At 41.1% G+C, this 17,203-nt stretch overlaps 2 protein-coding genes across 2 annotated transcripts in view; both read left to right on the top strand.

The window, feature by feature from the left end:
* Positions 1 to 11,260, top strand: part of FBLN5 (fibulin 5) — a 43,116-nt gene extending 31,856 nt beyond the window's left edge. The window contains exons 8-11 of the mRNA XM_015865344.2: positions 758 to 880; positions 1,416 to 1,542; positions 4,124 to 4,319; positions 5,571 to 11,260. Of these exons, the coding sequence (XP_015720830.1) occupies positions 758 to 880; positions 1,416 to 1,542; positions 4,124 to 4,319; positions 5,571 to 5,732 (608 nt within the window). The 3' untranslated portion in view covers positions 5,733 to 11,260. The remainder of the gene's footprint in view (positions 1 to 757; positions 881 to 1,415; positions 1,543 to 4,123; positions 4,320 to 5,570) is intronic.
* Positions 11,261 to 12,388: 1,128 nt separating this feature from the next.
* TC2N (tandem C2 domains, nuclear) overlaps positions 12,389 to 17,203 on the top strand; it is a 47,650-nt gene continuing 42,835 nt past the window's right edge. The window contains exon 1 of the mRNA XM_015865342.1: positions 12,389 to 12,407. The gene's annotated coding sequence lies outside the window, so the exon portion shown is untranslated. The remainder of the gene's footprint in view (positions 12,408 to 17,203) is intronic.

The raw sequence follows: 17,203 nt of genomic DNA, 5'->3' as shown, positions 1-17,203 counted from the left end.
GCTCCGAAGTGCATCTTTCCCATTTGAAAATGGTTCCACAGTATAAGATTTCTTTTCAGTTCATGAGTAAAAGGGGAAAAGAGATCATAAACTGATTTTAGTCCGAGACTGGACAGACTGCTTAGCTTCCTTGGTATGTGGGAGATCACTGGGCCTTCCAGTAAGTTTGACCCAAGCTGGGATGAGCTCTGAAGTCTTGCTATAATGCATTACAAGTAACTGGCTAGAGGCTAAGTAACATAAAACAGCCAGGGCTGGCTACAGGATTTCTACTGGGACCCATAAGGCTCTGGGAAAGGGAAGTACACTCTCCAGGAAAAAAAAAAAAAAAAAGAAAAAAAAGAAAGAAAAAAGAAAAAAAATTAAAAAGTAAAAAAATACCATCAAGTCTCTCCTTACAAATTACAGTTGTAGCTTTGTAGTTGGAGCACCTCTATCTCTGACGTAAAACAGAACAGAAAATATGGCCAACTGATGACAGGTATTCAGAAAGAAAAATAAGTAAGAGTCATGCATCTTGCTGAGCAGAAGCTTTGGTTAAAATAATAATAAAATAAAATAAAATAAAATAAAATAATAAAGAATTTAGCCAAGATCTTGTTTAACAGCATTTTGCCAGGCTGCCTCAGAGCTCCAGGGAATTGGATGATGCCAGCCTCCAGCTGGGATGATAGGCACGTCTGGATGGCCACCTGCTTGTGGGACTATGCTTTTAACTGTGAAGCCAAAGATTCTAAACTTTGTTTTACCACCACAGACATGGATGAATGCAGCTTCTCAGAGTTCCTCTGCCAGCATGAATGTGTGAATGGGCCTGGTTCTTACTACTGTGTCTGTCCTTCGGGCTATAACCTGCTTGATGATAGCAGAAGCTGCCAAGGTAAGAGCATTGCAGCACTGATTAAAACCCAGAGGGACTAGAAAATAAGTCCAGTATCTGGAAAGTGGTTTTCAAGGACTCAGTTTCTTAGTCTTGGCATTGCATAGTGACATACTCATAGGGGCCAATTATGTGATTCTGGTGAGAACGTCATCACATGAGCAGTCCCAATGAGGTCAATTGGTGTGATGGTCTAAGGAGGGCTCTACTAATAACCAGCTACACAGTAAAGCCCTCAGATGCTCTCCTCTCTGCTGCACGTCTCTATTTAGTTTTCACTTTTTTCTAAGCTTAGAGAGCTTGAGCAGCAGTTTCTTTTTTACTTCTATAGCATTTTGCATAGGGGAGGACTCCAACCAGGGGAAATTAATGGGGTGAAAACTAATCTTAAAAGTGGGACCAGTTATCAAAAGCCACTTCTTATGGTGCAAGAGTAAATTTTTGGTCAATTCCTTACAATGGACATTGGACAGAAATAGCTGAATAGCAGTGTCTTAAGCTATTTTATCTTTTCTCTTGCTTTTTTGTATTTTAGATATCAATGAATGTGAAATTAGAAACTTCACCTGCACTCTACAGCAAACATGTTACAATATCCCAGGAGATTATAAATGTTTAGATCCAGTAAGATGTGAGGAACCTTATATCCAGATTAATGAGAAGTAAGTAATACCCACAGCCACAAATTCTAACTGCATAAAGCATACCTGGTGAGCCAACTAAGCTGCTTTTTGCAACAGAGCCATGAAGTATGTCTGGAGAGTTTACCATTAGTAAGCTTTATACAAATAATAAATTGCAATTCCTTACCAGGTCACCAGGTGGGATATGATAAGATACTCAGATGTGTGGGAAGTTAGACTGGAAAAACACTTTATCAGTGAGTAGAGGAAACAGCAAGGTTTGTAATGTACTAAAGACACTTTAATTATGTTACTGACTTCATATATGCTTAAATGCAGCCTGTTTGTTAATGTGAATATTTCCTGTAAATACTAACTAGCTCATGTCCAGGAAGTGCTTTAAAAACATTAGATGCTAGTTATAGCAGAACACAAGTAGATTCCTACTGCTCAAGGGTTAGATGTGTGGAAAAACAGCAGTCCACAGAGTGATTTGCACAGTCTGAAAACTGGGTAATTCTGAATGGGACAATTAGCTGTTAGTGTCTAAACTCAGAATCATCTGAGCAAATACATTTTGCCAGGGAGGAGGGACGGTGGTGCAATACACATTTCTAAGTAGTGCTCAGTTCTTTTACATTTTTGTAGGTACTTGCCTGGAGCTTAAAATATTTCAGCCTCAGATAGATCTCTGTGTGGTGCAAGTCATAGAATTTAATCCATGTTTGTTCTAAATCCAATTTCTTGAAATTACTTGGTAGCCTATGCATTTTATACAAAAGAAAGAGATGAAGAATTTAGTGCATCCCATGACAATGCACTTGTGTCCATACATTGCTTTCTGAGCTAGGCAGCTGAGGAGCAGACAAGTTTTGTTCAGCCAGTTCTGGGTCTATGTACCTTCAGAGGAGTTGAAATCTTAAACTAGGTCTTGAAATGTCTAAAGCCTCTGTATCTAAATGCCTCAGAGCCTAACTGTGGAGTATTTACAAATCAGCTTGCACCAAAGTTCTTGATCTCCAAGCTTTGTATTTGGTGGCTTTGGCTCCTATCTAGATGTGACTGCATTTAATTTGTGGCATATGTCTAGAAGTGGTCAGTATAAAAGTCAAGCAAATTCATTGCATCTGTGTTCTCTGTGGAAGGAATGGGGTGTTAATAATGCCAGGAACTGTTTTATGTAGAATGTGCCAGAGGAACTGTCTGAAGCTGGTGTCAATGATGGAGGTTATAGAAAAAATTTAAAAAAATAGACAGAAAAGCCTTATTTTCCATCCAGTAAATTCCCCAACATGGCTTTTATAAAGGGATATCCTGCATTTTATTGGAGGTCTCTGAAAAAATTAGCAGCTTGTGGCTAAGGGACATGGGTTGATGTGGTCTGCTTGGGTTTCCAAAGGTTTCTGAAAAGAGCCCTACTTCAGGCTTCTATGGAAATTAAGCAGCCGTAAGTAAGAAATACCTGGCACAGATGAATAAGAGGTTGAAAGATGAGAAGAGAATTGCAGAAGGAGCCTCAACGATCATGTTAAATTCAAATTCAGTGTATATTAATGTAAAGTAGAAAAACAATCCGAGTTTCACAAGTTAAATAAAATAAAAAGTAATGACCTGATCATAGTCCCTCCAAAGTGAGGTTTAAAGATTGTTCCAGATGGTTCCATGATCTGTAGTACTAAGTACAACTGTGTACCTATATCTTCAAGATTGTCACCAGTTTTGTTACCTGTGATATGACCAGACAAAGATTCATGAAGGGTGACAAAGACCATCAAGAGTAGGGAACCGGTTCCTTGTAAGAAGCATCAAGGTTAGGATTCTCCAGCCATAAAGAAAGTCAAATATGAAGCTATGAGCTGCATGTGGAGAATGAGCAGGGATTGGGTGTGCTCTCAAGAGCTGAGAGGATCAAAGTCAGCAAGGGGCAGTGCAGGGAGGGAGGTGGGCACGCAGGGAGGGACTTTGGAGCTATTGGCAGCAAGGTGTCATGGAGGTGTAAGGGGAAGTTGAACATGTCAGTGGGTAAGAAATACATTGAGGGAAGGCAAATATACAGAAGACATCTTTGTTTCAAGGGTTTCCTGAGGTTGCAGATGATTGGAGGCTGCTGGTGGAGATGTCATATGCCTGACTTGCTGTTCTGCTCCTCTTTAGAGCTTTGTGATTGATCTATGAGCTTTGGTTCCAATCCAGGAAGTCTCACTGTTTGTTTTTATTAAACCACTAATACAGTATTTATGTCACACTGTTACTGAAATGATCCAATAATTACCAGTTTAAATTACTATCAGAACAAACACACACAAGGCATTCTACACCTGCAGATCTTCCTTAAAGAAAGTATTGAATTTTCAGTGATCTAATGACAAATGTGACGCCAAGATACCTTGGCAAAACCTGGAAGACAAGAAAAAGAAAGCAGGGATGAAGGCAAACTGGAGTAGCAGTGCAGAGAACAGTATCAGAGAGAAAATTCATTACAAGCAAAATTGATCATTTTAGCTGTTGGCAACTTGATTCATTGGTTGATCACCTGATTATTTGCAGCTGTATTAGAATGTAAAGAATGAAGTGTTACAGGGATTTGTAACCACTGATGACAGTCCTGTCTCTCTGTTAGCCGCTGTATGTGTCCAGCTGAAAACCCCGGCTGCAGAGATCAACCATTCACCATCCTGTACAGAGTCATGGATGTTCTGTCTGGGCGTTCAGTGCCTTCTGACATCTTTCAGATGCAAGCAACAACTCGCTACCCTGGAGCCTATTACATCTTCCAAATCAAATCAGGGAACGAGGGCAGGGAATTCTACATGCGGGTAAGTCTGGCACTGGCTGGGAAAAAAACTGGAGTAGCTGCGTTTCTTTCTGACAGAAGGACTGTACTTTTATTGAGTGCCATTTAAACCTTCAGTATGAGATATTTTTTACACTCAGACTTGCAGAGCAACAAACTGGCCTGTGGGAGCTGCATTTGTTTTTTGCTGTCTTTCTTTTTTTCATGAAGTTAACTTACTCAAAGCAAATACACTCATTTTACTGGTCCAGGAGTGATCATGGATATCCCATGAACTCTTTCCTGTTGTAAAGTCATTACTAATCCCACTAGTCTGGGTCAAACTGGCAATTGCTAAGGCTGCATCGATGAGCACCGTTGCCCAAGACTGCTTTCTCCTTGTATTCAATTATCACATAGCCATCCATTTGTCACCTGAAGTACTTTGCTGGCACAAGCTGTCTTTTTCCTTCCCTGGCAGCACATTCCCGTGCGGGTGTGTAGCCAGCAGGTGGTGCCTGTTCCTTGCTCTGCACCCAGCAGGAGTGGGCAGAGCTGAGGGCATGGGATACACAGTGCTTGGGATGCTGCTGGTTCTCCAGGCAGCTCCTTCTCAACGCTTCTTAGGCCTCTCTTATCAGAGGTAATGTAAATGCTCCTTTTCATAGGAAAGCAGGTCCCACTTTATGTATATCAGCTACTGCTGGAAAACAAACTGCATTTAGTTTCAACCTCAGAAACTGATCTTTAAATACTCATAGTCTGCTGTTCCGGACAGACGTTTCAAAGCTCTGCTTCTACTTAGTAAAAGACAAATGTTCTAACATGCCTTCACATCTTTAAAGCTCTCTTCAGAGGGTGAGGTTTTGCAATGTTAACATATGCAATTTTACAGCAAACCCTGGTTCCACTCACGTAGGAACATCTGTTTTCAAAGCCCCAGTAACATAACCCCTTCCTGGAGTTTGCTGCTTCAAAGTAATAGTGTTTTTTACATCAAACTAAATAATATATGACTCCCTCAAAAAACAAGTGACATTTTTTATGCATGCTCTAAATCCACTTTTTATTTTTCCCCGTTCAGATGATTTCTTTGCACAATAGCTTCCTTTATGTGCCAGGCTCTCAAAGGCTTTAAAAGTGTAGAAGGCAATGGTTTGCACAAAACAGTGAGCTGGAGCCAAACACTGAAATGAAGTGAAAGCTCGTGCACATCGTGTGGTCTCACCTGAGATTACAGTTTTCAGGAACTGCTTTTGAAAATCTCACTTGCTTCCTCTTGTTCTGTGCACAGCAAACAGGACCCATCAGTGCTACGCTGGTGATGACCCGTCCTGTGAAAGGGCCTCGCACTGTTCAGTTGGACTTGGAAATGATCACTGTCAACACCGTCATCAACTTCAGAGGAAGCTCTGTCATCCGGCTGAGGATATTTGTATCACAGTACTCATTCTAAACCTTGAGTTGGTGCCCTGTAAACATTAAAAACAAAGACACGGTTCCTCCTCTGCAGAACTCTCTCCTCAGAAGCCAGTACGTATAGCAGCTCAAAACCAAGTCAGTATTTCCACAGACCCAGTGACCTATGCCTGTCTGAGGAGAGGGGCCTCTTCATGCACACCCCTACCAGGATGCAGACCTCTGAAGGTGTATCGGCAGCAGATCCCATATGATTCTCTTATGTGGTCATGTATTTTAAGGACTCTTTTTATCCACTGTAAACATTTCTAGGGTATGAGTCTATGTTTCAAAGACTGTGAAACCTTTGTAGCTCCAAGGCTGCTTAGCAAAAAGCACCACAGAAACTGCAGAAAAAGCTGGCTTTTGCAATCTTGCATTTTTTTTTCTCATTATGAATGGAAAGCTGACAAACAAGTGAAAACTAAAAAAAAAGTCACCTATTGAAACAAGGGATCTCAGAAGTGCAAATTTACATTTGCAGTTAACTTTGAAATTATCAGTCGAGCACTTTGTTTCAATTCACTCTGCATTTGTCTTACTTTCACCTGATTTTCTTTGATTCTGTTTTGTACTTAAAATTCATTGTAAATTCATTCCAAAATATTTGCTGTATTATGTAATCTTCTACTTTCTAACATCATGTCACATCTTTGGGTTCCTTCCTGTATTAAATCGTTCTGTACAACAGAGCTCACAGAAATCCATCACTGGATGGCATGTTTTACACTGATTAGGGTGTTATTCTTAGTTACAGCCAGGCTCTTTGACACAGGTCTCCACTGCCAGAATTGTGTCATAGAATTACCCAGGTTGGAAAAGACCTTGAAGATCATCAAGTCCAACCACAGCCTAACCATAGTACCCTAACTCTAACAACCCTCTGCTAAATCATATCTCTGAGCACCACATCCAAATGGCTCTTAAACACATCCAGGGATGGTGACTCAACCACCTTCCTGGGGAGCCTATTCCAGTACTTAATGTCCAGGGACTTCAAAGCAGGTGAGAATCAGAATTTTTCGCTCTTTCTCAGTGCAATGGTTGCAAACAGTTTATAATGGTTGTAAGGTAGCAATTCTAACTTTTCAGCAAAGGCTGCAACTAATCTCTTGTTCAACAAGCACTCAGTTCAAATATGTCCAAATTCCTTTAGGAAAGGAAATAATAACTATTCTGTTTGCACAGAATCTCTCTCCTACATTCCTGAAATTAGGGAAAACAAGCTGAAAAGGACTTGAAATAGCCATGTCATTCATGCCTCTGCCACAAAGCAGACCCACCTATGCCAGTACCCAGACCTCAAATGATGGGATCCCACAGTTTCCATAGGTAATGTCTTCTCAGGTATAACTGCTGTAATCAATATAAAGTTTTTCCTAAAGTCTAACCTGAGTTTCCCCTGTTGTAATGTAAGACTATTGCTTTTTAGCATACTTGCAGTAGAAATAGAGAGCAGTTTATCTTCTCCATTGCAACAGTCTTTAACGTGTCTGAAGACTGTTGTCACGTCTCCCCTCAGACTGTTCCTCTCTAGTCTAAACAAACCCGATTCTTTTGGTCTTTCCTCATACATCACATTTTCTGGACCTTTGATCATTCCTGTTGCTCTCATCTGGATCCTCTCCAGTTGGTTCACATCTTTCTCAAAGTGCATTGCCCAAAACTGTGAAAAGTATTCCAGCTGAGGCCTCACAGTGCTAGACTAAATATATATATATATATATATTTAGGTGTTTGAAAATAAAATTAATTGTATAGTTTGGAGGTATTGTCCTCATGTTGTTAAAGTCACTGGCAGTTCAGAGTTTTATTTACTAAGGACAAGGCTTCAAACGCTTTGTTCTATATTTCTCTGAAGAAACTACTTGCTTTTTCCCCTTTCTTTTTCCTTATTCTCTTATTTGCTCTCAAGGATTGCTAGCACAAAACAGATAACCTTTCCTGAGTCTTTTTGAGGACAGGAATTGTTTAATGCTACTTGGGAAAGGGAGTTTATAAGGATTATAGCATGAGTAGACTGGAGGAGAGTTGAAGGCTTTTATTCTCATATGGGGGGCTTCATTCAAGTCAAGTATCAAATGGGAGAACACAGGCTCAGAAAAGTTATCACAGCTCAGGCTGCCTGGCGCTCTTGCATCAGCTGACTCTTGTGCTCAATAAGCTCTACAAGTTTATCTGGGGTAGTTTTTTCTGTAGGTATAGAAGTGACTGCTCTTTTTACTGGCACTTAGCTTGAGAAAGTCCTGATGCAATGGCCTACAACAGCTAAATGCTGAGTTGAGTGTGCTTTAGCAGCTTCCACTTCTTAATAAAGTTTTCTCATTGATGCTGCAACACACTAGGCTCCTGTGGCTCAGAGCTCTGCATGCAGGCTGTCTTTTACTATGGAAACAGACCAACTTGAGATTGACTCCAGGCTTTAGGGGGCTAAGCAGAGGGCAGGAAGCCAATGAGTTTTGTGAGTAGCCAACTGGAGGGTACAAATGTAGAGGAAACCTGCAGGGACAAAGAAATATCAGGGAAATATCAGGAATATGCTTTCCAAGTGTATTGAGGCTCACCAGATGCCAGCCATGAAGGGGAAAATAGAAATGATCAAGAAGGAGGAATGCTAGTTTATAACCATGAACTAGTTTACAACTCACGGGTCCCAGGTGATGGAAGGCAGACATAGGAAATGAGGCTCTGGTAGCCCAGGACACAGATATGGGGCAGGCAGTGTCTTAAATGAAAGATGTTAAACTCAATGTGCTGAGTTTTTCCAGAACATAAAAGCCGTTCTTCACCCCCGTTGTGCCTCCATGTTATCACTTTTTCGTGCCCAGTGGAGTCCTTTCTCCTCCTGCTGTCACATCACCTGGAGAGGAAGTGCACTCTGTTAGATATCAGACAGTTCCTCACTTTTGGGCTGTTCTCCCATGGTCACTGCATACCAAACCAGTTTAACCCTAATTAAGAAATATTAAAGAAATAACAGAGGAATTCCATTACTAAACACTTTGTTAAAAGGATAAGGCTCAAATGCCTGGTTTTAGCAACAAATATTCATAAAACAATATTACACTTTCTATGTAAACATTTTGTGCCTTAGAAAAAAAAAAGTGAAAAGTCTGGAAACAAAGGAATTCAGCCACTTCTCAATCGCCATAACATCTTTCATCACTCACTATCGCTCCAGCCAACTTTAACTTTGCCAAAATATATGCCAATCTCAAAACAATAACTTACTCGCAGTTTGTAACATCTAAACTCTCCATTTCCTATTCAAAAGTCTGTTTCCAATAGATTGTTACAGGCTCATGTATTACAGCAAATTGTGCCAAATAAAAAGGAAAAAGGAATATGCACGTCAGGGTTTTACAGGATCCGGTGCTATAGAGCTGGATGGGTCCTACCTGACGTATTTGTCTTTGAAATATTTTTAGGTGACAGGATTTTTGTTAACACAGACAACAAAATGTTATCTCACTTAGGAGTTTGCTGGATCCCACAGAATCACTTTTCAACTTCTGCTTCTCTGACCACAATAGCTTTGGTGGAAACAGCTGAGCTACAAGAGCCTGCGCACCCACCACCGCGGAGGTAGCATCCTGTGCTGTTCACGCAGAACCAACAACTTTCACCTTTTCAATTGGGGAGCCTGTGCCCATATTTTCTTGCTTCAGACTTTACAAGAGTCAGCTTTCATCATCTCAGAAACATGGTCTTTAGGTTAGCATAACACGTGCATTCACTATCTCTACATAGAACAAGCAGAGCAAAATAATCGATACATTTTGTGGTCATTCAATTCATCCAGTCTGGCTCATTCACAGAGTGCTACTGGATCTTTTCTGCAGCATTTAGCTGTGTTAGAAGCTAATAAAAATTTCATAGCAGAAAGGTGTTTCAAAAATAATAAAAAAATAAATAAAAATATGCCCTAGCATTATTTAAGCCTGAAAGGCACCATTGTTGAAATAAATCTGGATGGAAAAACCCTCAGCTGGTGTTAATTTGCATGACTGCTGCTCTTCAATGGAAAGAGAAAAAGTATACTGAAGATCTTCCCTGTGTGTGTATAAAGCACTGTGATGTATTTGTATACAAAGGAGAATTTATGGAAACTAAGACTAATAGTAGTGTGGCTTTGCATTTGGAAGCTAAAGAGTTATAAGATGACAAACTGTGTATCCTCCTCTGACATGAGCATTTACAAGTGACTTAAACACATCACTTTCTGTTGCTTTATGCCTTTGAACCATTTCTGACTAGCTTAACCCAGAAGCAGGTGCCATGCATGAAATCTGAAGTTGATAATTATAACAAGACTTCCTTTAGAATGTCTGCCCAGAAAGGCAACCTACACTCAAGATCTGTGTAATAGAGAGTGTAATGGCCCAGAGGTTGTCTCAGATCCTGTAGGTGTCCTTTTCCTCATCTGTTTCACTGCAGGGCACATCTGATGTTTCTAAGTCTGCATATCAGAGGTGGAAACCTCACCAACTACAGGTTTTATTTGTTCAGACCTCTGAGATCCCTGTAGTGGTTTCCACTGGCCAAATGAAACTCAAGTGTAACTCAAGTAATACCAGTAAAATCACATGAGGCAGATACGCTTTTACACTGGTAAGCAAATAATGATGCTGAGTAGCAAAGGAATCCTTAGAAAACACTTCAGCAACCAAAATCTCCACAAATATTCAGTCTCTTTCAGCTCTCTACTGGTTCTCATTTCTCCTTTGTGCATTTGTCCTGAACAAGTGACCTCATTATGGTCAGGCACTGCAAATGCATGATGAAGGAGCTCCACCTTTTCTGTAGCATTACCCAACATTTTTCATTCTGTTTTTTGGATATGAGTTGTAGGCTTTGCATCTCTTTTATGTCCTAACTGACCTCTGTTACTTTTCTTACAGCCAAGACAGACTCTTTATTTCCCTGCCAGGTTGCTCTGCTCCCAGCATAAGAGCAAGTTCTTCATGCTTTGCTGGAAATGCAGACACAGTGCTGGCCCACCTGCTGCTTTTGCACCCTGCTCTCTGTAGTGCCATTAGGCATGCTTACAGCAAAGTGGAGAGTTGAAAGAATTGCCCTGCCTGCTGTCAGAACCTCATTTCACAAAAAGCATTTGAGAAAAAAATAGCCATTCCACAATTTTGAAGGTATCAGAAGCTCTCTTAAGTCCTGATGAGTCACATTTCCTGAAATTGGGTCTGTATCATGCTGTCTTGAGAGTCACAAAGCTTTTCCAGAAGTCCCGTAAGGACATGCTTGTGGAATACATCTTCTTTAGACTCTTCACATTTCAGATGAGGTTTTCTCAGTTTCCAAACACTAACTGTCCCAGCCAGAGACAGTGCAATGTGATTGTGACTGTGCTGAAGTCAGTGATTGCTACCCCAACATCAGGTCTGGATTTAGCCCAGTTTTATTTTAAGTCTTGAATCTCAGTGTCAGTGGTATATATGTAAACAGATATGTATTATTTTGACAGTAGACTTGAAAGATTGTTTCCAGCAAATAAACAGTAGTATGACTGCACTACCTCTTTCTTTGGGTACTTCAATATTTTCTGAGACAGCCCTTGGTACTTCAGGATTTTCTCTGGTATTTCAGGCCATTCACTGATGTGTTTCCATGAATGATTCCTTGCCCCCAGTTTTGAAGGCCAACACAGTCACTTGACACATTTTTTGAACTATCAAACTCCATTAAAGCCTTCACAGATTCACAGCTCACACCTTCTTCAGAGAAATTGTTCCTACAGTTATCTCTGTAATCTGTGAGGGACCATGCTGACTTCCTTGAGGTGCACGTGCTTCCTCTGCGTGCACATGTGTTTTCCAAGACTGAGACATTGGTCTGGAGATTGTTCATCATCAAATTCCCACAAATGTTCTGCATTTGACATGTGAAACTGTGGCTATGAAGGTTAGTTTTGACAAAATCCTCAAAACACATGGTGGTGAGTGTTTTTCCTGTCTGCTTATGTATTATACAAACACAATTCAAAAGTCCAGCACTAGTATGCAGCAGAAATCATTGTTCCTAATAATTATTTCAGCCAATGAACTCATTTTGTAGATAATGCACAAACAAGGAGGTAGAAGGCCTGCCAAGATTACACTGATTTGTTATTTGAATCAGTATCCCTAGGAAAACTTGAATCTAGTTCATCATTTAATAACACTCCTTTGTACTTTGACATCTGATGTCACCCAGGTAGGGAAACAGGGACAGAAACACTGACTCCTTCCTAAAGAAATGCAGGTGCTCTGCAGAGATGCAGGGACCCCTGCAGCAACCAGAAAGACTTGCCAGCTCTAGTCTGCACCCAGGTGCGGGTGCAAGTGAATGAGGAACAAAACTCATAAAGACTGGTTCTCAGAATCACGGTGTTCTGTCACCCTCATCTGGAAGAGAGAGACCTTCACTGACTTTTTAATGATGTCAAATAGAGATTTACTAATTATGTTGTAGCAGAAACGCTGAGTCATGGCTTGAAACAGTGATTGAACACCAGGTGGGAAGGCAGAGCCAACCCTGGGGAGCTCGGTGTATGCAGTACAGCTGCGTGACCAGAAGGGATGGAGCCTGGATCCACCCCTCCCCAGACTTTATTTAAGGATTGGCAGTGGAAGCAAAGCTGTTTCACTTAGAGATTCCTGTTGTCTGAGGCCTTCTGAAGGTAGGAGGTTTCTTTCCTATATTTCTGTGCACATGGCTCCTGTGTTTGAGCAAATCCTCACTTGCTGCAGCCTGGGGCCTTGCTGTGCTTCTGTTATTGCTGCACTTTCCATCACATTACAAATGCATGTATGATTTCTCATTGTGTTTATATCTGTGTGGAAAACTTTAAATGCTATTCCCAAGCTCTTGCCTACAATATTCACTCTACTTGTAGCAAGCTCTAGTGTATCTCCCTGCCATTCCTCAGGGCTGGGCTCCCTTGGAATTGCCTACTCTTATTCAATGTTTTGTAATAGTGAGGCAATTGTAGCAGTACTCACTCCCATAGATTTTAAAAATAAATAAATAAATAGGGGATAAAATTGCAACTCAACCAGAAAGTCAGTAAAAAAGAGCTCCGTTTTTAATCATTCTCCACTGTTTTGGCTATGATGTCATTGCTGTGGACAAAAATAATCAACCAGAAACCCAAAATACTGAAAAGGAGCTTCTCATTAGAAAGATAAGGGCTGAAGTATTCCATAAGCGGTTATAGAATGAAGACATTATATGTGGAGTCTGAAAAAGGAAGGATTAACTCCTTGAAATCTTCCTACCAGAAGGATTAAATGTAGATCAGCCTATCAGTATACAGACTATGTGGCAAGCTGATGTATGGGCTAAGGAAGCAGCAGTCGTGGTCAGAAGTACTAAGGAATGGTTTCAGCGTTCAGGGTTTCTGAGACAAGTCTCTCCTTTGCTGTATGTGAAGCATTTTAGCTTTGCTCTGGCCTTTGAGAGATAGAAAAGTTTTTGTGGTCTTTTCAGTTAGAAAAGGAAGACAGAATTCATCTGTTTGAGTGCAGCACCAGTTTTCAGAAAGCTGTGCTGACACGGCCAAACTGTAACCCAATGAGATGCACCAAACAAAAGAAGCCTGTAAGTGTAGTGTAACATATAGAACATAAAGCATCACCTTATACTACCAGTTTCTCCAATAACAAGTGCAGGTGCAGGGAGAAGGATTCACTGCCCACCTTGATGAATGCTTCGAAAGACCTCTTGCCTAAGTAGTCATTTCTTTCACCCTATTTGCAGTCTGTTGAGATTAATAAGTTTTTAAAGTAACTTTAAAAAAATTGCTAACAAAGAATTATAATTGAATTCTAGTCTGTTTTGGTCATTTTCTGGTTTGAAGTTAATTGTTAATTATCAGTGAAAGCATTCTTGTCAGGATCATGTACCTCTTTGCAAAGCAAGTTGAATGAGGATCGATGATATTATTAAATCTGTTGGTCATAAATGCTATAATATGTACACAGTTGCAGAGGAAACTTCAATGCAGAACACAATTAATTAGTAAAATGTTAATTTTCTTTCAAATATTTAATGTTGTAATCTTTCCCATACCTGGAGGTATGTGCATGTGTTTTAGCCTTTGTTTCTTATTGGGCTTGTTCGTGATAAGGCTCATATAAGTTAGATTTTGCTTTAAGAGTACTTTATCTATCTGTACGTGGAGCTTGAGGTATTCTAGGCACTTTCTTCTCTTGGAACTGCACACTGGGGTGGGGGGGTCTCCCTTGTCAGGCTCCCCAGGTACCATCCAGCCATGCCTCATCTAGCAGATGTTTTGGAGGGCACATTGAGGCTGTGTGCTGCGGCCCTGGAGGTGTTTCTGGAGGATCCCAGGAGATGACCTCACCTCCCAGCCCAACAAAATGCCAACATCTTCTCCCAGCTGTCCTGGGTTCTGGAGGCAACCCAGGTGAGTGGAGGCAGGGATCTGCCTTTGGGCAGAATTTGACTGAGCTTTGCAGAGTAAGCTTGTCTCCTTAACAAGCAGCATTAATATAAGGTAATTTGGACTGAGCTAGTTTCCTTATTCATAAATTATTAACAAGTAGCTCATTCGCATTCCCACCTGCAGTACATAGCTTGTGATTTCAGTACAAGAAATTTTTTTCCACCCACACAATACTCAATGATCCATGCATAATGGACATTGATGGGTGTTGGCTGGTATTTCAATCAAATGTTCTTTTCCATCAAATTGCAAGGGTAGCTGAGCCTGAACCAGGTTTGCTATGTGGGAAGTGAAGGAGTTTACGTCACACAGTTGATCTTGCTCATTCCCATCACACAGCTGACTGCAGAGATGAGGTAGGTAACAACATTCTCAGAGCCTGAGATGATTTACAAGCCTCTCAGAAAGCTGATAAAGATCTGTTTAGCTATTTTGAACTTAAATGAACAGCTGAGGCTCATTTACAGTTACAAAAGGACACTTCAGTTCCCCTCATTGTACTGCAAACGTATTAATTCTGAATCACACACTCAATAAAAATTACACTGAAAAAAAGCAGGCTTATATGCAGAACAAAAGAGGAGTAGCTGAGTGCAGGAACTCTGGATTGAAGACTCTAGAATTGTTCAAGTAAAATGAGAAAGTGGATCTGTGATCCATAACCAAGTCTGGCTCTTCAGTCCTCACTGGGGTGCCTTGGTAGAAGGAAGAACCAGTCATGCCATGAAACTGACAGGCCTTCCACTCACTTTGATAGAAAATGGACACTACAAAACGGAGTTATTCAGATTCAGCTGTTGGCATTCAGCTCTAGTGATCTCATTCTCCAGATCTGAGCTTCTGCATCCTTTTCTCTACAGCTGTTGAAAGTTGTTGGTTTTTTTTTTTCCAGGTTCTCTTCTTACTATATATACCTTTTTCACAGTACAAAAATAATATGCTCCTACACTATCCACAAAGCTGAGGATGTTTCCATTCAGCAAAAGCTCCTACTGTGGAGCAAATGAGAGATGGCTGGGTAAGGCAATGGTATCTTTAGAGGTGACTTGAAAGTATGCACAGAAGGAGGAGGCTGTGCTTTCTCTGTCAGTGCTGTTCAGCCAGGTCACCAGAGAGATGGAGTTTGATTGGACTGTGCAACTGATAACCTGCATGAATTCAAACTCCTGCTGCACTTCCAGTAGGGCTAGGTATGTATTGGCTGGAGCAGTCCTATAGGCTTTTTTGTGTGCACCAGAACTCCTAGTTTATTCTTCCCTATTTTTGGTGGTACTGATTACTCCTTAGGCGTGAAGTTGCTGCTGAATGCTATAAAATAGCTCTCCACGCCTGCCAGAACACAGCCACATTGATGATAGGAAAAGCAAATCCTTTGTGGCTATGACAATGAACCAGAATCAGGAGCTGTGTATCTCATATAGGTGGACATTTTCTTGCACCAGTTACTCGTTAGCATATATAATCCACGGCTCATTCGCAACCACTGCACAGCACCACTGTAGTCTGTACTACTCTTCCTAAGGGCTGTCCCAGATGCAGACTGATATACTGATCTTTAACAGCACATTTGTGGCATTAAATGTGCTTTTTTTTTTTTTTTTTTAATCTTGAGAAATGTTTGGTTAGGTTTTCTAAGATCTTGAGGAACTAGTTCAGTAAATCCCTGCTAGCTTGAATGAGTGCACCTTTCATGTCCCACCACATTTTTCATTATGTCACTTGGATACAAATGCACGTGTTTTTAATGGGAAGTTAATCCCTGAACTGCAGTGAAATGATTAACCTTTCACCCTTGAATTCCTTGCTACCATATGATCTAGTTCTTATGGAGCTGAACGTTAAAGCAGTAGCGACAGCTGAAAATACTTCAGGCACATGTATATTTGCTCACCACAGAAGATCTTAGTTGTACATGCATGTGCTTTTTTGTCTTGGGAAGCAAAGGTAAATAACATAGCAGAGCTACCGTGTCCTGCAAAGGAATAACTGCACCTACTGTTACTACTGCTGACTCAGGAGTCTCAAAAATAATGTCAGGAAAATACTGTGAAGAACTGATGTCCTGCAGTTTGCTGCTATTTAACTTTCAGTTAAAACAAAGGTTTGCGGTACCTGTGGCATTCAGCTTAGATGTAAGAACAAGTTGTACCAAGAAGGTACAACCCATCTCTGTTTGCTCAGTACAGCAGTCACTGAAGGAACTGCATATTCTTATCTCACTGGACATCTATGCATAGAACCAAACAAATTAAATACATGGAATCCTCTTCTTCAGACAGAGAGTGAGTGTATTTTTACTCTCACCCTAAAATCTGTGGTGATATGGGTGAGAGTTGGCTAAGCATGTTTTCTTTTCCATTATTTGGAGGTTGCTGAGTGAGGACCAGCCAGTGCTGTACAAGGGCCTGGAAGGTGACAGCCAAAAAGGCAGGCAGTAGTTGGCTTTGCCTTATTTCACGTGTCTTAAAGATACTGCATACTGGTGTGCCTGCCTGGGAACATGTCCAAACTCCCTGCAGCTGGGTTTAAGTGTTAAAAGTAGAGTAAAATGTGCTGGTAACTTCTGGTTCTGCTTGTGTTAGTGCCTAAGTGGTTTTAAGCCAGACTGTCCTGTTTTTATGTCCTTGCCTCTCCCTGAGAGATGTGGCCAAAGCTCTAGCTAGAAGGTCAGTGTGTGCTCCAACGCACTGGAGGAGCAGCCTTCCAGTTTCTGTTGGTGACCTGTTTCTAGCCTATATCAGGCTATATAGTGAGCTGCCTCTGGTCCCCTTTTCCGTTTTGATACAGGAGGTTTTGGGCAATGTGATAAGCAAGCAACACTGGAATGGTGTTTGGGGAGGCACCATGAATGCCAGGAGGTGGCATCCTCCCAGTCTGGTGGGAGAGCACCTCCTGGGGTGAATGGGACTCAAACAGCCCTCCATCAGTATTTGTACTGGAAATGGCTGCCCTTCTGAGGTTTCACTGACTTCAGCCAGAGAGGACTGAGGAGGAGAGACTGTAGGACT

The sequence above is a fragment of the Coturnix japonica genome, chromosome 5 (genome assembly GCF_001577835.2).
Source record: "Coturnix japonica isolate 7356 chromosome 5, Coturnix japonica 2.1, whole genome shotgun sequence".
NCBI classification, from domain to species: Eukaryota; Metazoa; Chordata; class Aves; order Galliformes; family Phasianidae; genus Coturnix; species Coturnix japonica.
The sequence above is the reverse complement of the archived record's forward strand: the minus strand, read 5'-3'. Positions and strand labels throughout refer to the sequence as shown.